This window comes from Mizuhopecten yessoensis, unplaced genomic scaffold (assembly GCF_002113885.1).
Source record: "Mizuhopecten yessoensis strain PY_sf001 unplaced genomic scaffold, ASM211388v2 scaffold5547, whole genome shotgun sequence".
In the NCBI taxonomy this organism is placed as follows: domain Eukaryota; kingdom Metazoa; phylum Mollusca; class Bivalvia; order Pectinida; family Pectinidae; genus Mizuhopecten; species Mizuhopecten yessoensis.
In genome coordinates, this window is record NW_018406103.1 from 1969273 (window position 1) to 1995329 (window position 26057).

General features: G+C 36.8%; 1 protein-coding gene across 2 annotated transcripts in view; it reads left to right on the forward strand.

Annotated features, from left to right (window-relative positions):
* LOC110450933 (structural maintenance of chromosomes flexible hinge domain-containing protein 1-like) overlaps nt 1–26057 on the forward strand; it is a 71829-nt gene that overhangs the window by 21192 nt on the left and 24580 nt on the right. For both annotated transcript variants that reach the window (XM_021498748.1, XM_021498749.1), the window contains 22 exons: nt 343–420; nt 1042–1161; nt 2262–2406; nt 2734–2833; nt 4245–4317; nt 5398–5534; nt 6123–6257; nt 6804–6966; nt 7266–7333; nt 7819–7964; nt 9369–9498; nt 10648–10728; nt 11847–12002; nt 12546–12671; nt 13230–13309; nt 13831–13988; nt 15639–15757; nt 16757–16812; nt 18485–18569; nt 19989–20120; nt 21961–22110; nt 22638–22770. In XM_021498748.1, the coding sequence (XP_021354423.1) occupies nt 343–420; nt 1042–1161; nt 2262–2406; nt 2734–2833; nt 4245–4317; nt 5398–5534; nt 6123–6257; nt 6804–6966; nt 7266–7333; nt 7819–7964; nt 9369–9498; nt 10648–10728; nt 11847–12002; nt 12546–12671; nt 13230–13309; nt 13831–13988; nt 15639–15757; nt 16757–16812; nt 18485–18569; nt 19989–20120; nt 21961–22110; nt 22638–22770 (2571 nt within the window). The remainder of the gene's footprint in view (nt 1–342; nt 421–1041; nt 1162–2261; nt 2407–2733; nt 2834–4244; nt 4318–5397; nt 5535–6122; nt 6258–6803; nt 6967–7265; nt 7334–7818; nt 7965–9368; nt 9499–10647; nt 10729–11846; nt 12003–12545; nt 12672–13229; nt 13310–13830; nt 13989–15638; nt 15758–16756; nt 16813–18484; nt 18570–19988; nt 20121–21960; nt 22111–22637; nt 22771–26057) is intronic.

Consider the following 26057-nt stretch of genomic DNA (forward strand, 5'->3'; position numbering starts at 1 on the left):
GTGTAATGTGACCGGGTGGGGTGTCCTGCTGGGTGTCTTCATCTGTATGTTTCAGTGAGGTAGCACTATAAAGTCGGCATCAGTTCTGCGCTATCACAAGGAGACAAACACGAATATATTGCAGCCTCCCAAAATACACACGCATAAGTATACACTACACGCATACACACACATGCATCTTGCACACAGGGGAGGCCGTCCTTAAATGACCACAATCTTTTGTGTTTAACAGCTAGCAGTGGCGATGTTTTCTATGTAAAATTGTCACAATCTTTTGTGTTTAACAGCTAGCAGTGGCGATGTTTTCTATGTAAAATTGTCACAATCTTTTGTGTTTAACAGCTGGCAGTGGCGATGAAATCATGGTATCCCACATCAGTCAACACGGCAAGAACTGGCCGTACTGGTTCAGGAAGATGGGTATGTACCTCGGCATCAGATAACTCATTCTCCCACCACTAACAGGTGTGTCTTCCGTTTCAGCCGGTAAAGATCAGCTTCACGCCTTGTCACCCACTAGGGGGGAGATAGCCTCGTGCCGATTAGCACGTGTTCAATTGTGACGTCATTAAGATGTGTCTCACCAGTATGACGTCATCCAAAGCGAATGACGGCATTTATACCCCACAAGTGTTTTTGTTTACAAACAGACTACTGTCGGTGGAGTTGTGACTGAAATAATAGGACGTGAGAAAAACAATCAAACCCTCCCTACCTTGAGGGTGTCTCACCCTCAATGTAGGGGAAGATTCTATTAATCTCAGACCTGGTGGACCCTTACATCTACATACTAATGATTTGATACGGAGAACACTTCTCCAGCCAGAGCTATTAGAAGATCTGTTAAAAACACTAACAAGTAACTCAAATGTCATTTTAGTATCGGATCTAGATGTCTTAAACTGACAACTTTCTTTTTTTTGGATATCCCAGCTTTAATCACATTGTTTCTTCGGCAAGTAGATTTGAACAGTTACTAAGCCAGACTTTTTCACCATTTATTTCGACTGAATTTTTGAAATTGTTAACATTTTATTGCAGAGAACATAAAGAATCTGGGAGCCCATACTTTATCATTACAAGTGGTACTGAATGAGAGTGGAGCAAACACCTACGCTGGCAAGCCACTACCCTCACACAAGATCAAGTTTCATGTCACTGGTAAGATCACTCAGACGTTTGATTGTCAATATCACTTAAGTGTTTGAAAGTGTTTTGGGGTGGCCGGGTGGCGCAATGGATAACACACTTAATTTTCACAAAGGCAACCAGGGTTCAATTCCCCGCTCACATGTAAAAAGGTATAGGGTTCACCTGCCCGACCACATGGGTTTTCTCCAGGTACTCCAGTTTCCTACCACATGAAGTGTACGTTAATATCTTGGCCAATAAGAGTGATTGATATAAGTTGAAATAACATTTTTTTCAGAATTGTTTTAAAATAAATAAAGTTTATATAAATAAAAGTGTTTGAATATTACTGGTAAGATCAAGGTGACTGGAAAGTTCCATGTCACTTTGAGGTCACTGAAGCATATGAGTGTAACGTGTCTTTTTGACTGTCATGCCCCAATAGTGTGAAGTTAAACATCCTTAGATTATATTCAAGATCAAAGATTGATAAATCTGATAAATTTGCCCTCTCGACAGAGGTAAAAAAAAAGGCGAAAGATAAACTGGGGTGAAAATTTCCCAGTATACAGTTTATCATTTCTCTTACAACATACCTCATCAAAGATATCTCTGTATTCTTTGTATTCTAATACAGGGACACTGTTCCTTTTATGTAATGAAACAAAAGAAGACGGAAATATTTTCAGTCAGGTTGTATGTCTGGCGCTGTATGTTTAGTCACACATTTTAAGGAATTCTTTTAAATTCTACTTTGTGAATTAAGAAAGTGAATTTCTGCAACATTTTAAAAATGATATAAAAGAAGCACACTTGGATTTTATGTGATTTTCTTTGTTTTTGAATACTTTAAACCAGGAATTTTTGTGCAGTTTATCTTATGCCTTTTTGCCTTCTTCAATTAACACATTCACCCCTGAAGTTTCATCATAAACTATTCCATCCTTTGAATTGGAAGAGTTCAAAAGTGTCTTCAGGGGTGAATCCATTAAGCATTAGCAACCTGAAACATAATTTCATTACTACTCCTATAACCTATTTTGATGTTATATAAATATGAAATATTTGTAGGAAAGGAAATGTGATTCTAAAATAATCCTGTTACTAACTTCTCTGATCTCAACACACAGAGGCGGAGCCGGAGAAGTTCACAGTGGGGATGTTAGACGGTCCGTTCAGAGTTGGAATTCCATTCCAGATTCCCCTGGAGTTTCAGGACGAGTTCAACAACCACAGCAAACCTTCCATCAAGTTTACCCCGCAACTGGAGGCCAGGTACTGTGCTAGTTTATATGTCCGCAAGGTTTCACAGAAACCAAGGAGTCCATAATACAGCACCAAAGTTACTTTAGCTATTTATTGTGTAACCATTGTTGTTTTGTCAACAGATTTGTTGTCATTGGTCCACTGACTTCATTTCTGAACAGAATTTTATCATATTTTATGCAAATGTCAAAATTACTTCATATTTCAGGGCAAAAAGATAAAAGTCACTGTTAGTACTTATAGAAAATAGTTAAAATGTGAAATTAAGCTTGTGTGGAGCACACTTATTAGCATTGTATCTTATCTAAACAGTGGCATTGTATCTTATCTAAACAGTGGGCTGGAGCTAAACTACGAGTCAACACAGGTGAAAGGTTTTAACCTGATCATCAAGGGGATCGTGGCCAAAGGAACTGTGGCAGGCAGTGCTGGAAAGGTAGAAACATTTATCTTATTGATGAATTATGGTTAAAGGTCCATTTCTCATAGACGGTAATGCATAGGTGATTTTATTTAGGCCACGAGATGCAGGTTTATTTTTGAAATTTGAAATGGTGGTAAACTAAAATATATAGATGTGCAATAGGGGTGTGAAAGTATCTAAGGTCAAGGTCACTGTTACCAAAAATAGACCATGGGGAATACAGTCAGGTATATGGTGGGGCTCTTGCTTATCAATCAGTGTTTTAATCGTTTTGTTGATAATTATAGTTTTGGACAGATCATATACCAGTGAGTTGGTAACACAATACATTTCACCTAACATCATGTCAATTTCGCTTAATTTCACTTAATGTCACACCTGGACGCTTTATGTAAACAACGTCACGACCTAACTGACCATTTCACGCATGGCTTTCACACACATGTATACTACTGCTTATTGACTTACCCTGTGTAACTCTTTGACGAGAGTGAGCTTTATGAATGTAAATTGAGTAGTAACAGCATCGTTTGAAGAATCCCAGCTATTAAACATAGTTAGGGCTCCTCCCGAAAAAAATGTAATTTTGGGCAAATAGGAAATATTAATCTTTTCATCAAAGTTAATCTCCTATATTTCTTGTTAATCCTAAAAACTGTTTTTTTTGTCCCTTTCTTTCTATGTGCATGAAAATTCTCTCAAGTTTACGAAGTAAAGAAATATTTTCCAGGCTGTAGTGTTTCTAATTTGCCGTAATTTCTCTGAGAAAATATTGTTTTTAAGGAACACATTATCAAATTTAAACCTTCAAATGTGTGTATTCATTTAGGTTAGGCCATCTTTAATAAGTCCTTACGCTAAGTGTGTGCAGAAACACATCATCTCATACTCTTGTTCTACCCACAGGTGCTGGGTGCACTATTACAAAATAATATACTGTAGATACTGCATACTATTACTGTGAAATAAGATATATTTGTGGGGCCCAAATTTTCGTGGTTTCTCGGAAAAAAATATTTTTGTCAGTGTGGGTTGGGTACATGACTTTGTGGATTACTGGTACCCATTCAAATAGCCAAGACATTCATGTCAGACCTGTAATTTCTTTGTGGACCTATGAATTTGTGGATGAAGATTACCAATGAAATCAACAAAACTTAAAATCCCACAAAAATAATGTGATTTCACAGTATATATGCATCATATTATTGTGTCCAGCACCTGTGGCTCTACCCAGGTATAGTTGCGATGCAGGATAGATTGATTATGTTATGAAATTGACGGTACACATTGTACTAGTCACCAAAATATTCAGCGTTAAAGATAATATTTGTTGCGTGAAAACTTCAATACTATATATTGTATTCACCAACATGTTTCAAGATATTGGACACTTAACAATTTCATATTGACTTCACTTCAGAGTTTCATCATGACCATAAAAGTACCAGGACTGGAACAAGACAGTCAGACTCTCAAGATCAGACTTTTACCAGGTAAATCTAAGACCTAGTTTGTTTATCACTGAAGATCAGACTCCCACCAGTTAAACCTACAACAATGGCATTGTTTGTTATTGAAAATTTTGAATAACTGAATATATATATACTACTGTATTGTTCAAAAAAGTGTCACATTTTATTGATTCCTCATTTGTGACAGTTGTTGTCCTGAGCTGTTGGACAGTTTCTGTACAATAAAATGCACGGTATGCTGATTGCTGCCTGTCATGAAGGAATTTACGTACAAATGAGCTTCTAACTGAATTGAGTCATTTCGGTACATATATAACAACTATTGTACATACGTTTCCAGCGTAGCCAAAATCGACATAGATTTTATGGACAACTTGTACACATTTTACACCTTTGTGTGCATACGATTCATCGGTCATTTGTCTGATGAAGGTGACAGTCTACATATCGTACTAGTCATCGAAACTTTCGTCACATAGAAAATTTTATTGGTTGTGTAAAAAGAACTTCTCATAATCCATACTTACCAACCTGAAGAAAATGTTTAGGAAAAAGAGCTTCTAGCTGTTTTAAAACAACCTTCTCATTTGGAAAAAAATAAAAAAATAGATCACAAGACGGCATTGATAATACTTTGCTTATTCTATTTGATTACATTATGATAATTGTAGGTATTCTAAGGTAGATAGCCCTTACACAGATCACTGGTATGTATCCTCATGGGAAATAATCCTTTCACAATTCACAGGTATATATGTATACCTTGTCCTTTAAGGGAGCAAATTGTTACACAAATCAGTGGTATGTGTGTAAGGTAACTTATATTCTTAAGGGGGATTACTGTTTTATAAATGTTAGCTCTTGTATAATGTAAAAGGTAGCCTATCTCTTCCAAGGAGGATAGCTCAAACACAAATCTCAGATATAATGTGTAAGGTAGCATACATCCTTAAGTTGTTCATGTAAATAAAATAAATTCAACTTCACGTCAATTCACAGTTTAAGAGGATCATGAAAGGTTGCTGAATTAAACCAGTTTTAATGAGTTCTGCTGTGTTATGTAGACTTGTGTAAATTAAAGTATTACAACCTCTTTGTCAGGTCCGCCCCACAGTCTGTTTGTGGATTGTGACGAGGAGCTAGAAATAGAGAATGGCAAGGCGGTGGCTTACAATGTGGAAGTACGAGATCAGGCCGGCAACCCAACGAGTGACGCCAAATTAGTTGTCACATGTAAGGTAAGTAAATAACAAGAAATGTTCATCATTAATTAACATTTGTGGTTTTTGTGGAACCTTGTTGTGGGACCCAGGGCAAGTGTTTTGAAAAAAAGGTACACCCCTGTTATGTACCAGAGATATAGTTTAAAAACTTTATTTAAATTATTTTACATCAGATGAATACAAAAGTTTGTATCATGAAAAAATCTAAGTAGCTTCAAACAATGGGAAAATTACGACAAAGGTTTACGCTATACTGTGTATCGGTGGATCTAGACTACAAATTCTAAATTTCTGATAAATGTCAACTTTATATGGAGGCTATCAACATAATGGTTATTCTCAGACATAGCACATAGGTGGTCGCAGTGGCCGAGTGGTTAAGGTGTCTTGACTGTCAACGATCACTAGCCCTCCACTGGGTTGCAGGTTCGAGGCCTACATGGGGCAGTAGTCTGATACTGGCCGAAGGTTGATGGTATTTCTAATCTTGCATGTCTTTCAATAAGCAGAGCTGTTAATAGGACGTAGAATAAAAACAAACCAAATCGAGCATAGATTTCAAGCTTCAGTGGGGCTGATGCTAATTCCACTTTCTGATGACAGTTTGCTGGTGTGTCGGGCTTGCCTACCTATGCATTAGACTGCTCTGGGAGTGGCACTGGTACCCTGACTGGTGATCCCATCAACCTGAAACAGATTAAGGACTTCCAGAAAATCACAGCCTTGATAGAGCTCCAGGTAAGTCAGAAAATCACAGCCTTGATAGAGCTCCAAATGGATATTTCTGTTGTACATAGGAAAACATTCACATATTGTGGGCTTTTACTGAACTCATATACTCTTCTACTCTGCACATTTGTTTCAATACAGCAGCCCTTCAAAATGTGAAGGTGACTTTAATAACATGATATTGGTATCTCAGGTAGCCTGCATTACAATTAAAAAGAAATATCTGGATATTTTCAAGCCGTATCTGAATCTTAGAATAGCTAAATCATAGTCATTGTTACATACTATAACTGAGTAATATTGCTAAAAAAGACTTAAACAGCCTATTTTTATGACAGGATAAAAAATCAATTTTCCTCAAATGATGAGTGGTGATGAATGAAAACTGATCAATATTGTCCTTTATTTCATTAAATTCATTAAAAAGTTAACGTTTATAAAAAAAGTAAAAACACTCATGACTATATTCGTCAGAACAGCCAAATTGCATCTCTTTATCAAGAAAACAAAGGACTGGTGCAGCTTTGAAAATGCAAATTTTCTCTGTGTTAACAGAATCACAAGGAGGTTGGCATAATGGAGAGAACTATAAAAGTGTTACCTAGCAACCGTGTTGCAAACATCCAGGTACAGATCAAGAATGAGGATGGCAAGACAACTACGCTGAAGTCTGGGGGTTCGATAACTGGCCGAGCTGGCGACCACATCAGCAACATCAGTAAGATATAAACACAACGTCACATAACTTCAGCGTTTCGATATCTTTATATAAACAGCACATCTGCAGTCTAAGATAAAACTCAACCAGACCATACGATTTGTAAGTCATCAGCATTTTTGACTGAACCAAGGTTTTAGCCCACCATCATCAGTAAAGTTACAAAGTTTTTATATTTGGGAAAATGAGCTTTGTGTTTGACTCAATTTCAATTGTAATGTGCATCTAAGAATAGTTCAGTCATGTAAAATTTAATTCAAAACTTAATTGATATTTATTTGTGTATTTCAACCTTGCAGGTTTCTCGCTGTCAGATGAAGCTGGAAGAAAATTGGAACTAGATGAAAAATTAGCTTCAAAAATAAAAGTATGTGTTTTGATTTTAATATTTAAACATAGTGGTAATTTATTTTTCGAAGTGAGATAGGATCTAGGCTTTCAGATTTAACGATATATTAATTTTTTGAAGTGAAATAGTAAATTTCTGTACTACTGAATTTCCTTCTAAGTTATTCACCAAGAGTTACTGCCGCCTTTTCAATAAGTGTACTGTGTAAAGTAATTGTCATTACCTAAGATGATGATGAAATATAGCTGACATTCTCTGGTATACTGTATACAACTCTTTTGATGTGCAGTACATCCTCGTTATACTGTCAACATATGTCAGAAGAAATTTTGGTGTTATAAGACGGGTTTAACAATAAATTTATGGAAACATAAAGGAATTCTTAAGAAAAAGGGATTGAAATATCTTGGCAGTCCACGTGTTGGAAAATGATACTAGGAACAATATACTAATGTTTTACAGTATGTGATAAAAATCATTGGCTGATGTAATTGTCTCCTCAGGTTAACTGGGTTCAGAAGATTCCGAGGGACACTGTTGTGGAGGGACATCTACCGGACATCAAAGTACCCGCAACCCTACAGGACACCAAATACTGTCAAGTCACGGTACAGGACTCGTCCAATATAGACTTCTCCTTTACGGTCACGTAAGTAAGGTCAAACAGCTCTGTGGTGCCGTGTAAATCATCTTGACAAACTGTGTCTATTACCAGATTATATAGGTGATTGTAAGCTCTCCTGGGGGATTTCTTCATCCCAAGGTTTGCCGTTAGTAGCCTCCATAGTCAGCTATTTCTTTTGAGTAGTGGCAGGGTTCAAAATGTACACACTTATCATTGATTAAAAATTTACCTGTACTCCTCTAATTTCTAAAATTCATATAATTAAAGGGTTTTATAAATGTCCCCTTATGTGTCAGCTGTAGTTTAGACCAAGTAGGATTTCCACCTCTTTGGCCCAAAGAATCTCCGAATGACGAAACAGCTGTATAGCTAGTGCAGTGTAACTGTTTTTGGCATACAGTATCTATTGCAAAATTGTTAAGGTGCCTGTGCAATCGGGGAATCGAACCCCGGCCGCCCTGGTGAAAGGCAAGTGTTTTGCTATTCACTGCCCCACCCGACCACCCCAGCATACTGTATATATTACCAAATTGTTAAGGTGCATGTCCTATGCTAATCTTTCATAGTATAGGAGACATACAATATAGACTTCATTTTAAGTCATGGGTTAGTGCCACTGTCCTAAAATAGACCCAGCATTTAATATATTTATGTCTGGTACATTTTTGTATTGTTAATGTTTAATGTTATTTCAATTTCAATATTGGATAGAAAAAGTTTTAGGTATGTTTGCCAAATGCATTACCAGTACAGTAAATTTGCGGGTATAGTGCGCACTCAGGTATAGTGCGCATGTACGTTTTTGGGGTCAGATTTGAATAAAAAACAAAAAAAAACAATCTTCGATCTTATCATATATGACCGACGACTCAAAATAAAACTATTTGAAGGGAGGTAATCGTATATGGCGGACCAGAAACTCGAGGAATGATAACCCAAGAATGACTTGTTCCTGCGTATAGTGTGCACCCCCTTTTTGACATGACAATATTTACCTAACAAATTTACAGTAAGCATTTTTTGCAGCGATGAAAAGATGTGTTAATCAGTCACAACTGCAGAGAGCTATTTAAATATGTTACAGGCCCAGACCCATTGACCAGATCTATGCAAAAAGCTATCTTTTATAAAGCTATGTTATCCTTATTTACTAATTATGAAAAGTTCTTGTTACACAACCAATAAGAGTTTCTATGTGACGTTTCAATGACTAGTACGATACGTAAACTGCATTTGTGTGAATGAGCTTCACTGGTCATTTTTCTGATGAAGGTGACCGAGTGCATACTGTACTAGTCATTGAAACGTCACATAGAAACACTTATTGGTTGTGGAACAAGAACTTTTCATAATCCATACTTACCAAACCTGAAGAAAAATGTTAAGAAATATCCTAACTCACTATAATTTTGATTTTGTTTGTTATAGGCCCACACCCACGGACCCTAACCAAATCAAGTGTAAATGTGGTGGTTCCAGTAAAATTCGCATTGGGGAGACACTTGAGGCGCCGATCATCGTCACTATCAAGGACAAGTTTGGAAATGAGATCACAGACGTAAGATTTGATCTTCATCTTAGCTGATCTTTTGAATCTCCCATATTTTGAGTAGTTGGAGTGAATGACCTAAAAAAAAATGTGTTTAAGGATACATCGAGGCAGTAAATTTTCTTAAATCTTTAACTCATTCACCCCTGTAGACACATTTGAACTCTTCCAAATCAAAGGTTGGAATAGTTCATTATAAAATTTCTGGGTTGAATGAGTTAAATAAACTTAAAACATCCATCATTAAAATCTGTACTACTGTAAAAAATGTAAATTTCCATGTGTGGAAATTCTCCCGTTTCTCATGTTGAGTAAATTATTCACAGATTAATAGAGATCTATGAAATAAACAGATTTTAGAACCATTGCAAATGCCAATTCAAACATTTCCACCTGCGATAATTTCCACGTTTACAGCATTCAGCCAGAGAATGTGACATCAGGTCGTATTTCCTATAGACCTGCCATAGTAGTGCTTCCACGCTGCGATCAGTTTAAATATTACAATTCGCACAATTCCACCCGCGAGTATTTCCACTTCAGAGCATTCAACCTAAATGTGATACAATAGGATAAATAATGGATGCAGGCAAACACTCTGCCTCTATATCCATATCTAAATATATTTTCAAAGTATTTAGAAAATATTATTCATATATCTCATTTCCTTAGATTTCATTATGGCTGGCCAAATGATTGTATTTCAGTTCAAGGTTTTTCCAATGAGTGTCAAGATTAATTTCAAAGTCCTTAATCGTTGGCGATGTAATAACATATTCGGGGAGACTGTTCTGGATTTCGACAACCCTAAAGCTAAATGAATATTTCGGACTATCATGCTTGCAATGTTTTTTCCTGATTTTCTGTGCATGTCCTCTTGTTCTAGATGATGTATCTAACCCGAAGATTTCTTTTGTTACCTTCTGGTCATGTTGGTTGTTCATTATTTGATGTAGTTATCGTAATACGTATAGACTTGTGCTGGTCGTGCTTTGAACTGCGATTTAATTGGTCGTTTCAAATGAGCAAAGGTGATGTCATTTTCGTAAAGTATATAGACTAGCGCTTGTAGTGCTTTGAACTGCATTTTAATTGGTCATTTCAAATGAGTAAAGTTGATTGTCCATTAACCATTATGTGATTTGTTTCTACTTACAGCTCCCCAAAAACACATCTCAGGAGGTACAGGTCAGTGCGGATGGCCTTAGGAGCAATGAGGTCAAGGTGACATATTCCAAGGTGAGTGAGGTCAAGGTCAAGGCCAAAAAGGGACATAATTTGTATATCACCTGGGGCTGTTTCATTTATGCGGAACAACCGGTTTGTCTGTTTTTAAAATGTTACATTATTTGGTATAAAGGACATACCTACAACTGTGTATGCAGGCCTTGCCAGGTTTTGTGGAGGCTCACCTGAAAGCAGCATCAGATTACTAGGTCCCACCTTATTTCATAAACGAACGACAGTGGTCCAACCGTTCCAACCGTTTGGATCGCGATAAACAAAAGCGGCCTTGAAGTCATTAAGTTTACTCAATCATATCATCTTTTCTGTTTGAGAATTGAATGTTTGTAATTGAATTTTAGCTGCAGTTTATTTTTAGCCATTTTCACCCTCTGTAATGAAGGCAAATTTATCATTACAGTGAATATTAGCAAACAACATGATATGTATAGTAAGTGAGATGTGAAGGGCAAAATTAACACTGGGTGAATGTGGATTTTAACAGCGAAAAGTCTCCCGGTATTCATTAGTTTCCGAATTCTGCCAGAGGGTTTATGATAATTAATTGGGGCTTTTTCTGGATTCCCGCAACGGGTTGACCAAACATTTATATGTGACATTCAGCCATCCTGATTAATACTGAAGACTTTTTAGTTACATATTATTTCGGATGTGATTTAAAACCCTATATCTTGCCGTTGTGGGGGTCAGATATGTTAAAAAAGGAACCATTTGTTGTTCTTGACAAATGATTTTGTCATGTAGCTTGCTTGGTTGGAGGGGTATCAAGAGTGTTCATTTGAATGATCTTAAAACACAAAACTAAGAAACATTATCAAGGCCTGTTGTCCTCTTTAACAGGACACAACTAAGTCGATTTACTGTACACAACAATTATGAAACAAGTTATTTCAACTTATATCAATCTTTCTTGTTGGCCCGTTGTTAGCGCTCAAGGGGTGTTGATGTGGTCGGACAGGTGACCCCATACCTTTTTACGTCCGATCAGGGAATGGAACCCCTGTCGCCTTGGTGAAAGGCAAGTGCGCTTTCCACCGTGAAACCCGACAACCCAATTTACTGTATATAAATGTGATGGAGCAATTAATAGTTTGTTTGATGTGATTTTACAGGGAAAGTTCAGTATACAGTCAGTGACACTAGAGGGAGGTAAGACCGGGACAAGAGACTTGAAAATTACATGGAGAGAATTCCGAGATTTTGTCAAATTAGAATTGACCGCTGGACCCCCCACAAAGCTATCATTACCTGGCTGGGATGCTAACGAGGTAAAATTCTCTGAAAATGTTTACTATAATTATGTAATATCCTGTTTGAAAATTTGAAAGATTGTTTAGTTAAGAAATTAGGTATAGTTTTAAGAAAAAAAACCTGTAAAAGATTAAGAATTTGGTTGGAGTCCTATTTAAAATATTAATGGATATTTAGCCTACACTGCCATTGCTTCCTATAACTGGAGTTATCATCACGTAACCTTGTGAATGTGACGAGTCGTCATGACGTCGACAACAATGTATGTGAATGGATGTATGCAAAATATGTTTGCAAACAAAACACAATTGCGATATGTCATCAACAGCAGATGTTGGCAAGTTTAACAAAGTCTTCATATGTTGATTTCAAGCTATTACTTTGATTGAACATGTTGATATAATTTGAAAAAGAAATTTGTATCCGCATCTCCGACTGTTACAGTTTAAACATTTCACCACTGTAGACCACAATGGACTCATCCAGAACAATGCATGGTAGAGTCTACTAAAGTTACATAGGGGTAAAAGAGTTAATTAGGTTATTACTCTACATTTCAGACGGTGACTGTGCTGAACGAGAACAAACTTCCCCGCCCCCTCGTGGTACAGTTGATAGATGAAGGAGACAATGAGGTTCATATGGCCGATATCAAGATACAGCTGGCCAAGGATCCCAAGATTAAGGTAGTTCAGTCGTTGTTACTAGGGCTGCAACGATAGTCATACCTCACCATACAATACGTATCACGGTAGGATGCTTACTATACAATACGTATCACGATACAGCTGGCCAAGGATCCCAAGATTAAGGTAGTTCAGTCGTGGTTACGGTGAATTTGTAAATCTATCGTAACTACAGAAAATGCGAAATCAGTCATAAATACAGGAAAGATGTAATTTTAGGTCACAAGTTTAGAAACCTTGTCAATTCCTGGATACTGGGGTATTTTCAATGCAAATGACCTTTTTGCCTTTTTCCGACCTCCGTAATGATAATTTATCTTTACAGCCAATGTAAGTAAACAGTAAACAGCATGATAAACGTAGTAATCATAAGGCGAAATATGGATTTTTTTTGACTGGACAAACGTTTCACGGTATGCAGCAATTGAAAAAAACAAAAACATTTACAGCAAGTTATTGAATTTTTGACAACTATGTTCTAGAGAATTTCTGAAGTCCATATTAGCTGTCTGAAAATAGAGTAAATATAATGCTTCCGATGATATTGCCTGTTAACAGTTTGTGCCGTTCCTGATGCCGAAGAAGTCTAATGAAAATGGACAGGTAGATTTCGGGACAGTGGCTGTTACAGGACAGAGGTAACTTTGATATAGGGTCAAAGTTCAAATTGTTGCCTTACTGTACTAAGATTTTTTCCATAGAGTTTCTATTCTTTAGCTCACCTGGCCAAAGGGTGATTTTTTTTGCCAGTAGCATGCTGGGATGAAGGGCTTTCAAGTTCAATTAAATGACCTTGATTCACTTTCAAGGTCACAGGGGTCATATTTATAAAAACATTTAAACTCTGAAAGGTTACCTTGCTTGCTATCAACTTTTAAATAAATTTGACCATAAACACTTTTAAGGTCACAGATGTATGTTATCAACTTTAAAATAAATTTGTCAGACCATTGAAATACTTTTAACTTTGAAATTTATAATGAACTATTCCTACCTTTGAATTGGAAGAGTTCAAATGTATCTTCAGGGGTAAATGAGTTAAAGTCACAGATGAAAGATGTATTTGCCAACAGCATTAAATCATGTATGAGTGATACTGACCCATTAGGCATTTTGTTAAAGTTGTTTCTTGTATATATTTTAATGTTTTGTTTTCCAGAGGGAAATATGAGGTGGAACCGCGGGCATTTGTTTCTGGTGAAACTATTGTCGGCCCAAAGCTGACCATTCTCATTCAGCCTGATATGACGCGACCTGTTGAGATGAAGATTGAATATAACAAGAAAGCTATGTTCCAGGTTGGAGAGATGATGCCAGGTATATAGAATGGGGAGGTACAGGAATCATGTTAACCCTATCACCACTGTAGACCATAATGGATTCATCCAGACAAATGCATGGTAGAGTCTACTAAATTAAACTAGGGGTGAACTGATTAAACTTGTCCTCTGAATTCCAGAGATTATGCTCACTTAAGCTCTCTGCACCCCTGTAATAAATCACGACAAAATTGAAGGCATATACTGTAAGCTATTTGATTGGTTTCAGGAAAAAGAAACTGCCCAATTGCTAGGCTGATATCTATCAGAGCTGCAGAGCAATTCTTCTGATGTACATCACAGGATCAAACTAACCTTCGTGTGGCTTGTTCAGAGCCTTCGATTTTGTCATGATACATTCCAGGGGTGCATGGAACATAACAGGGTGTAACCCCTGAAATTTTGTGGTAGTGTTAAACTTTTCTTTTCAGTAGTGTTATGTTTCCTTATCTCAACAATTCAATAGCCACGTCTATCTTCATCTTTCCTCATCTTTATTGACTTGAGTTACACTCATATATGATTCAATAGCATTGTGTCTCTTCATCGTTAAGTTACATTCATAAATGATTCGATAGTTTTGTCTCCCCATCGGGGATTTGCTTTGGTGTCCTCTACTTGGGGACACAAAAGCGACCAAAATTAAGCGGCTGAGGCCATTGCAATATTTGGGATCTTAATCTTTCTTTCTAATTCTAACTACCTTTTTTTCCTACCGCCTTGCTTGGCAACACCTCACGTTAGGCTTTAATATTGAGCGTTCGCCCAGGTGAGGAAGGCAATGGGTTCTGTCCCCAGGCCGGGACATACCAAAGTGCTTAAAAATGGTTGTTTTTATTCCCTGCTTAACGTTCAGCGTTTAGAGTAATGGCAACAACTGGTTCAACCGTTGTCAGTATAATGTGACCGGGCGGAATGCTGTGCTGGTAGCCTTCCACATAGTATTTCAATGAGATAGCTCTATAAAGTTGGCATCAGATATGCGCTATCACAAGGAGGCAAGCACACCAACATACCCTGTCTTCTGCATACACACACAAGCAGGCACCCATACACTACACACGTGGAGGCACATCCTTAAATGACCTTAGCTGTTAATAGGACGTTAAACGAATTTAAACCAAACCAAATCAATCTCCCCATCTTTATTGACAGAAATCACTCCTTTTCACTTCAATAGCGTTTTGTCTCCTCATTTTTATTGACAGAAATCAAATAACATTCATGTACACTTAAACTCATTCACCCCTACATATTTAAACTGGACTTGTCTAGTCTATGATTTGGTAAGGTTCAAATGTGACCTTAGGGGTGTCAGAATGGGTTAATAGGGTTTTGTCTCCTCATCTTTATTAACACTCATACATATCAATAGGATATTGTCTCTTCAGCTTTATCCCTTTCATCAATGTAGACCATAATGGACACATCCATCTCAATGCATGGTAGAGTCTACTTATGTTACATAGGGGTGAAAGGGTTATTGACAGAAATGAAATAGCACTAATATATGCTTCAATAGGGTGTTGTCTCCCTATCTTTATTGACAAATAAAGATAAACTCTCACTACACAATTCAGTAGTGTTGTGTCGCCTTGCCTTTCACATCTTCAGTGATGAATTATAAACAAGTGTCCCTTTCTTACAGAGTTCACAATTCGAATCCTTTCGGAGGATGACCAGCCAATGAAGGGAGCCAAGGCTACCTTTCTGTCTATGAAGCTCTGGAAAATGGATGTGCGCACCCAGAACACCCCTCCCTCCCGGGTAACTTGTTCCACAGTTTTTTCATTGCTATGGACTGTTAATTAATACCTGGTAACTCATTTTACCCCTGAAAACACATTTGAACTCTTCCAATTCAAAGGTTGGAATAGTTCATGATGAAATTTCAGGAGTGAATGAGTTAACCTTTTATGATATTGTTGTTATGTATTGACTTCTTTAGGTTGTTTTTGTTGTGGTGTTTTGATTTTCCTGGTAATATTTTTTCCTGCTAAAAATAAAACACTCCCTGAAATTAAAAGAGATTCTGAAACATTTTGTGGCATTGGGCCATTATAACTGAAATCATTAGTTTATTCAGGAGAAGCAAGCGCAAATTGAAATATTCGATGACAAAAGTTTTTCCTAGATCTTCATTGCTTAGATTATTATCATGTGGAGGTTAAGGTTTGTGATATTAACTCTGTGTTACTACTTATAGATACAGTAGGTTAATATTGTCTTTATGACCTCACTTCAATTGAAAAGTCACAATGCTCTCAGTCAAATGAAGTGTTTTCTCCTTACAATTGTGATATGTTCTATTTAGTTTGATATTAAATAACAATTTCAAAACCTTATATAACAGTTAAGGACTTTTATTTTGGTGAATAAGTGGTTAAAAGTTATGCAGACCTCGACTTCGTGTCGGTTAATATCATTTTTTCAGGTCCATACAACCAGATATTCACCTCAACAAAGGTCAATAATTGATCAATATCTCGGAAGTATTCATTCCTATACATTTGAACAGGGGGTTGTTCATGGCAGGATTTCAAATCCTAGTAAATTTGTTTTTGAAGAAAAATCCGTAAAATTGAGAAAAAAGAAAGTTATTTACCAGGACAGATTTCTTTTCTCAAAAATGTTGTTTGGTTGTCACATGTTCAGTAACACATATTAAATTAAATTACAAATATTCTGGGAAAATTTGAATATCACTTGAGTTTATTCTAAATACATCAGCACATTGTAACCATGTTATCTCCGTTGTTTCTCCAGGCAGTGTCATTCAGTCCAGAGGCAGTTAAACACAACCCTGGTGTTTTCCTTTTCAAGTAAGTCCTCCTACACTTGTCAAGTGATCTCCTTGTGATACCAGGAACAAGCATATTGAAATTTGAAAAATGGGGCCACATTGGCGAAGTGCCAAGTGAGCTTATGCCGTGACCCAGCATCTGTCGTCCGTCCGTCGTCCATCCGTCGTCCGTCCATCGTCCGTAGTCAATATTTTACTTTCAACGACTTCTTCTTAATAACCAAAAGGCCTAGGGTGTCGATATTTGGCCAGAAGCATACTGGGATGAAGGCCTACAAAGTTTGTTAAAATTAATGACCTTCATCCATTTTCAAGGTCACAGGGGTCAAATATGTTAAAAACTTTAAACATCTCCTCCTCGATACCCAAACTTCCCAGGGAGATGATATTTGGCCAGTAGCATGCTTGGGTGAAGGTCTACCAATTTTGTTCAAATGAATGACCTTCAATTATATTCAAGGTCACAGGGGTCAATTGTCTTAAAAAAAACCTTTAAACAACTTCTTCTGAATAACCAAAATGCACAGGGTGATGATATTTGGCCAGTAGCATGCTGGGGTAAAGGGCTACAAAGTTTGTTTAAATGTATGACCTTGAATCATATTCAAGGTCACAAGGAGCAAATATGTTCAAAATATTTAAACAACTTGTTCTGAATACCCAAAAGGCTCAGGATGTTGATATTTAGTCAGATAAAGGACTGCTATGTTTGTTAAAGTGAATGACTTTGACTTATATTCAAGGTCACAGGGGTCAAATTTGTTTAAAATCTTTAAACGACCTCTTCTGAATAACCATGGGTCCCAGGATGTTGATACTTTGCAAGCTGCATACTGAGATGAAAGGCTATACAATTTGTTCAAAATAATCACTTTGTTCAACTTTCAAAGTAACAGGGGTGAAATGTTTTAAAATCTTTTAACAGGTTCTTTTGAATGACTATAATCATAAATACTGATATTTTGCCTGTAGCTTTATTTTAGATCACTTTTAAGGTTGTAAGTGTGAGATTTATACCAGGTGAGCGATGCAGGCCCATTGGGCCTCTTGTTCTCAAAATACTCAAGATACTCAAGTTTTCCTCTGCCATCAAAAACTGATTTGTCCTTATATGATCCCATAGCTGTTATAGGACGTAAAGCTCAAACAAACTAATGATGATGAGACATGTGCAAGTAGTATGATTTGATAAATCTAAATTACCTTTTGTTGAAGAGTCTGTGTTTTTCGACGTGAATTAATATACCGTTAAATGGACAAAAAATGTAATTTGTCTTCTTTCAATATCAGTTAATGTACAGAAATTAAATGTTACTCTTTCAGATAACTTGAAAATTTATAAAAGTTTATCTCACTTAATTCTTGTATTTGTGAGGTACGCGTAAATATTTTGACATACAGTGTGAAAGAAGTGCTCTGATATTTTAGATTAATCTCTCCTCATACGGCTGTATTTCTATACTAAAGTAAGTAGAATGAGAAAGAAAAAATGAAAAATTCAAATAACAGTTGAAGAAAGTGAAATTAGCATAATAGTAAAAATTACATGAGATAATTGAGTGGTAGTCATCTAAACTCATGATTTGGGGTCTTATTATTATGAGATGCCAGGTGGAGGATATTTTGTGTGAAGTCATATTCTAAATGTCCTCTCAAAAAGTTAGATTTATGTGATGATGTTGATATTACAGAGAAAGGAAGATCCCGGAGTTGTCCGGAATACACAACATCATGATAACGTACTACGATGGCAGATTCGAACTCTTCAGCAACGTGGTAGGTATAACACATGTGTACAGAGAAGTCTTTTTTCTAATTAATCAATTTAATTGGTGATCATTTGTTTTAACTCCTAGTATGAACAAAAGATCAAAACTGTTCATGACCGACCATTGTTTGACTATAACATGGAAACATTCAAGGATTATTAAGATTCTTATAAAAGAATATGAATTTGAAGTTGAATTAAGATTCGGAGCAGGCCTGAAAACAAATTAAAAATCAATTTTACTCCCTAAGTTTTACCAAGAACTGTATTAACCCTTTCACCACTGTAGACCATAATGGACTCTGCCATATCAATGCATGGTTGAGTCTACTAAAGTTACATAGGAGTGAAAGGGTTAAAACAACATTTCTACCTACAGCTAGGTATTTAAAAAGTATCCACAACATTTTATTCAATTTGATGAATGTTTCTCTGTATATTTTCATTTCATTTTATGATTGATGAATGATCAATTGTCCATCGTTTGCGAAATAGTAATGATCAGTCATGAATTTTGAGGTGAATCCCAGCTCAAGTACACTGTAACAGAGTGGGCTACACAAACGTTCACACCGATGTTACCGGTGACACTGTGGGCTTAGCCTGTCAGATGGAGGCTGTAACAAGCTTCACTACTTTAAACCTAAGCCCATTCTTGTACTAAATGTTCTTAGATTTATCAGCAAAAGTGTAAAAAAAATCATTATAGTGGACAGACGTCAACTACAGCACATGACATTGTGCTTCTGATTATCTGTTGTTAATGAAATACTAAGATAAGAAATATCATTTGGCATATATATATATATTAAGTTAAAAGCATGAAAATCCAGCCTTTCCTTTTAACCCTTAAAGATCCTTGTACCTCTGACAAAATCTATGGCTATACATTGAAAACTTTTTTTTTTTTTGGGGGGGGGGGGGGGGGGTATTTTTGTTTGCGCATGACTATAGCTTTGGTAAAAAAAAAAAATATGTAATCAAAAACAGTGTTTTGAGAGTAAAATTCAGCAGGGCAATAATTTAGATTTGAACCCTGGATGGACCTCAGAATCTCATACTGTCAAAGCTGTTAATAGGACGTTAAACAAAATTAAACCATACATTTAGTACCTAAAGGAATGTAAAAAAAAATGATGATGATGATGGCTTAGAAGAAAACAGTGTGTTTGTTTTGTGTGATTTTGAATTGGTGCCTATGTCATGTCATAATGTTTATGTAAAATCTTTGAAAAATAAACAATTATAAAAAAAAATTAAAGGGTGATTACTGTACATACAAAACAAACCACAGCGCAGTGGGATAAGGATCCTTAACTCATTCACCCCTGAAATTTCATAATGAACTATTCCAACGTTTGGATTGGAGGAGTTTAAATGTGTCTTCAGGGATGAATGAGTTAAACAAGGCTGATTTGTTGTTGTAGATAACAGTGGATGTGAAGCCAGGTGCTCCAGTAAAGCTTGGATCCATGGAACAGCCGGGCACACCTACCGTATCCAACACGCACAACGCCGCAGCACGCTGTGTCATACGGAGCCTCAAAGTCGACCTACGGGTAAGTTCTTTTAAATTGTAAATTTCATGACCCCCGAGCTATCCGTTCTCTCTTGTGGAGGGGGTAAAGTGTACTATAGTTCATGTAGGGAAATAACACTTTTGGGTATATTTTGACATTTTTCAGTAGGAAATTATTCTTACTTGGTGAGAATTATCCTTAGAGGAATATGGTTTCAAATTGTAAAATTGGGATTCCTATCCAAACCCCAGAGGCCAGGGCAGGGCCCCAAAGGGAAAATCAACCAATATTTCAAAAATCATCTTCTCCAGACTCAGAGGTACTACAGTCATTTTCTCTGCATGGATGTAAAGATCCTCAGGGGCTTTATTTAAATTGTAAATTTCAAGACCCCGGAGCTGTCCATTCTCCCTTGTGGAGGGGGTAAAGCTTTCTATAGTTTATATAGGGAAATAACACTTTTGGGTATATTTTATCCATTTTCAGCAGAAAATTATCCAAAGTTGGTCAGAATCATCTTTGGTGGCTGAGGGTATTACATGGTAAGATTGGGATTTCTGCCCCATCCCCAGGGGCTAGTATAGGGCTCCAAAGGGAAAATTTACCAATATTTCAAAATTCTTATCCTTTGATGACATGACAAGTATGTATTTCACTTAGTTTTCATGCTGATTTCCACATCACATCATAACAATAAAATAAAGCTACCAGTACCTATGATATAACTCAGGTGACCGCAAAGTCCCTTGGGCCTCTTGTTCTAGTTAATTTACAGATAAATTATAGAAAATCTCCTCTCTAGAGACTTTCTTAACTTTCTTAAAAAATCTTAATATGAGTGAGTTTAGAAATGTACAGATAGAATAATCCTGTCACCTTCATTTTCTTAACCTGACATCATAAGTGACCGTTATATCTGATGTAAACAAATCAGTGGTAGTCTGCTGCGCTTACAACTCCAGAGGTGTTCCGAACTTGGAGAGTTCTGAAAGTCGTGATATGCATTTTCCGACTGCCGGTCTGATATGTGATACGCATTTCCTGACCGCCGGCCTGATATGTGATACGCATTTCCTGACCGCCGGCCTGATATGTGTCAGGTGAATTTAACCGTATTACACAGGGCTGGTAACCATATACTGTTGACAAAATGCAAGTTATACATTTATTCTATAACAGATTATTATGTCTACTACATATTCGACCTCAAGTACCAGTATGCTTCAACAATAGGCAAATTCTACCTGAAGTATAGGGGTGTCACAATATGCCTGGAATGTATCCCAAATATATTGTCAAAGGCAAAAGTTACTCGGTTTAAAGTGAATCATTAATTTTCTGTGAACCAACCGTCGATTATGAAATTTCAGCGGATTCCCAACACTAGTAATAACATGTGTATGGTTATTTGCATGTCAGTTAAAATATGTCGTAGTGCAAAGCTGAAACACCAAGTAAATACATCAAATAAGCTTTTGAAAAATATTGTAATTTGATATGATATGCCTGAGTATTTTGATACACTAGATTTCCAGTATATTGTGACAGCCATACTAAAGTAGTAGCATTAGTGCCACTTTGAAGCAGTATCTTTGTGCAAAGGCCATGGGGACCCTGTACCCCTGGGCTGTTGCAGGGCCGACTAAAATATAATTCATAGTTAAGTATAGAAAATCAGCAATAGGGATGTGCTAAAGTAAGGCATTATTCCTAACACTGAAGTTGATCTCATTCACCCCTGAAGACACATTTTGAACTCTTCCAGTTCAAAGGTTGGAATAGTTCATTATGAAATGTGAGGGGTGAATGAGTTATGCAAATTTTAAATACACTTTGATAGATTAAACAATGGTTGCAGTAAAATTGTTTTATGTTCCAGGACGAATTTGACAATCCGGCAGGTTTAGGGTACAGTGGTAAAATCAACTTGGAGATAATGGGCCCCCCTGGAGTCACTGAGATACCGTCCTTTGTCGGGGGCAACAGAACGCTCCAGTTTACCCTGAACAACGGCCAGTGTGTGCTATCTGTAAGCTATCTATTGATGCTCCAATATTCAGTCAATCTCAATTTAATAAAAGAAAGTAACTTGACAGCAATTCATACTGTATATGGGAAATTGTGGTTGTAGTTTAATTTTTTCCCTTTTTCACCCTCCATGATGAGTGAGAATTTTTCTTTACAGCAAATATAAGTCAACAATATATTATACATAGTAATGAAATGTGAAAGGAGAATTAATACTGAACAAAAATGGATTCATTAGCAAAGGGCAAACATTTGACTCGACGAGTATTTCCCAGGAAACAGTATTATCTGTAACGACTGATTAATAAATGATATCAAAATATCTTTGTAAACATCTATAACGTAGATTATTATGATTTTTGTACATGAAGGATGCTGAATGAGTTATTTCCGAACACTTTATTTTCTTGAATCATTTCAGAGAATTTTACCCTTACCTTTGATATCTTTTTGTACAGAATTTAACCCTTATTTCTGGAATCTTTTCCTATAGAATCTAACCCAAGTTTCTGGTATTTTTTCCTACAGAATCTAACCCTAGCAGAAAATTCCGCCGGAAAAGATGGTTACGAGTATTTCCTCAAGTGTGTAGTGGACTGTGATTTGATTCCCCGTAATAAAAGTATTCCACCTCTGTGCATTCCTTTCCTCTTCTACAACGGTAAGTCTGATGCCTACACTCATATATTATATGGGGGGATCTTGTATAGAAAGACCTTTTCCTGATTTTCCAGAATGTCTGGTTCCCAAAATAAGATATTCCAGATACTTTCAACATATTGTATAGGGCTTACAGACCAGTTTATTCCTATGCATTACTTAATCGAATCAAACATATCCTTGTGAAATCGAACCCACCCTTGTGTAATGTGTCGTATACGAACGTGCCCAGAAAACCGAACGCGCCCAGAAAACCAGAAGCTTATTAGCATAAATAGAAAGTTATATTGTATACCTAGTACATTACTACTCATAATTTTCTCGTTCTAGAATTTTATTCATGGGAACTAAAAAGAGTGAACAGGTCTAGGCTTATCTCAAATATTATGGTACCTACAAACGTCAAATTTTGCATGCGAGTACCTGTTGATTTGTCAAAGAGTCTCGCATACTAGAATCAGTTATCATGCCCAGTTATATACACAAGTGATGCACTTAATTCACATGATTACTTCAGGAAGTATTTAGGGAGTTGTGGCCCTTTGTTCACTTTTGTCCAGGGCATTTCTCATATGCTCTGTATGCTACAGTTACCAAACTTGGTATACAAACTCTTTCTTGTACTTTGGCTGGTGAAGTGTCGCACACAGAAATTGCATTTTCTGCCCAACTATATTTACAGTCACGACCCATGGGATGTTTTTGAAACTTAAGTTTTTCTGAAGGTGGAGGAGCATGAATTGCTTTCACATTCTTTTGTTGTCGACTGATAGTTTTTGTGTTGCCGTCGACGGCGACATATAGGTATAACTTTGTCGGCGGCGTCGGTTGCGTCGTCCGAAACAAGGTTTCCATGCAATAACTTGAGATCCCTTGGTTCACATATTACATACCAATATAGCTTGTACAAGTTTGCATTTCAGAAGTTTACGTGCATTTTTGGTGGAGTTATGCCCCTTTTATTGCCAAATAAGGGCATTGTGTAGTAAATGCAAGAACTTTTCTATTTTTTAATCGAGTCCTTTCAAATTTTGTACGTTAATGTTAGAAGCAATAATGTTCAACATATATTACAGGTTTTTCTGTCAAGGCATGTATGTGTACAACCAACACCATTAGGACAATGAAAAGACCTTTTTTTATAGAAATAACAATAAAAAGCTGTTTTGTAAGAATTTTATTTGGTTTATGGGAATAAGCAAACAGGTATTAATAATAATTATTATTAATATTTGTAATATATAATAACAGTTTTTATATTTCTGTATTGAAATTCAATATCCATCTGTTAGGTTCAGTACCATTTGCAGCAGTCAATATTTTGAAGGACAAATCTTTATTGAAAAGGATGTAGGTAAGTTCCTTCACTCAATGAATGCAACAAAAACAGTGTTCCCTGCAGTTACCGGCATGGTAGTCTGGTGGTAGGATGCCAGGCTTGTGACCTAAGGGTTGCTGGTCGAGTCACGGCACTGGGTTGTATCTTTGAGCAAGATATTTAACTCCGCTTGTTCCAGTCTACTCAGCTGTAAATGAGTAAGTGGTTGGGCAGTGCTAGATTTGTAGAATGCTAGCTGTGAGCGCTGAAATGGCAGCACAGGCTGTATGCTCCCTAGGGTGTTGAGAAAGATATTGGCCGGTTGTAAAGGCCCTATAACCACGGATAATTATTTGTGAACCGCTTTGAGACGACATACGATATGTCGCCTAGAAGATCCCATTAAGGGACATAATGAAACCTGTCTGTTTAGACTTCAATGAAAGTTTCCTCCCAATAGTTGTATCACAAAGCAACTTCCAAGTTTTGTTTACCTTGTTCTTTGAGCAAAACATTGTTCTTTTTCCTGTGATTCTGTAGACTACATTTCAAGTTTGTCCACTGTGTAGAAACTGTTAATCAAGTATGTAGACGCCTCTGGTGTAGAACTTAAAGATCCTTATCCCCGTTCCTTGTGTCTTTCCATATCTATAGTTACCTCTCCTTAATTAGTTTTGGGGCCTTTTCGTTTTAGTGGAACAACCGGTTGGACTGTCTTTAAATGTAACATTTTTGGGTTTAAAACCTGGCGGACCTGCAAATGTTTATGCAGGCTTTGCAAGGTTTTGTCAAGGCTCGCCTGAAAGCAGCATCAGACTACTAGGTCTGACCTTATTTAATAAACGCACAACTGTGGTCCAACCGGTTTGACCGTTTAAAAGAATGCGGCCCAGGATATAAATGTAACACATTGGGCCAACACACTTTTGTTAACGAGGTAGCTCAGTCAGTTACAGTGATGGTATAACGAGGTAGCCCAGTCAGTTACAGTGATGGTATAATAATCTAAGGTCCAGAACATGTACTGTTGTTGAATTATATTTTGTTCATTTCATCATAAATACCTTTTCATAAAAAGTCCTGCACGGTATGGTTTTCTTATCAGAAATGATTTAACTTGGTTATACTCATGTCAGAAAAGAACTTTTCCAATGCATATTTACAGTTTTTGGCAGTGGTCCTTAAAGGATCCTTAAAGAGGAAATTCTAGATATAAAGTGCATTTGAAATTGAACAAAACCCTTCGGTAGACATAGCACTTCCTGAGGAGCTACGTAATCTGTGCGGTAGGTATAGTCTATAGAAGCGACTAAAATTTGATGGGCACATGGAACATACACTTGAGGAGGTTCTCCACAGCACTGCAGGCCTTGTACTTGCACTTGGCTTTGGCCAGAATCACGGTTTTCCTGTGGGTTAAAAGAATAAAGAACATACTATAGTTATCATGAAATAAGTGAAGGAGGCCAACATGAAAAGGCTGACTCGTGCAGTCGGTGGGCTTATTGTAGGACAATGAAATAGAATTTGTAAGCTTTTCAGCTAAACTATGTATGACTCGGGGACGGGCTTATTTCCAAGCATGGGCTTATTTCCAGATAAACATGGTAATTAGTTTTTCCTTGATCTAAATGAGTTATTTTTGGAAAGTTGATATTTTTTTTTAGATTAAACAGCAACAACCACAATAAGGGAAAGGGAAACTTCCAGGGCTGCAAAATCAGGGATGAAGTTTAATGTAACAAATTGCTTCTATATAGAGTAGATGAAATACAGTGTGTATACTCTCTCTCTTGATAGGCTAAACTCCCTGTAGTCGAGTGACATAATGAAGTTGACAATTTTGTCACATGGTTGTACAGGTAAACAATACATATCACTCACTCATTCATAGCATGGCAAAGGACCTGTCGATCTTGAAACATTGCGACACGTTTAAACATGTTCATTGTTTGTGTATAAAGTAACAC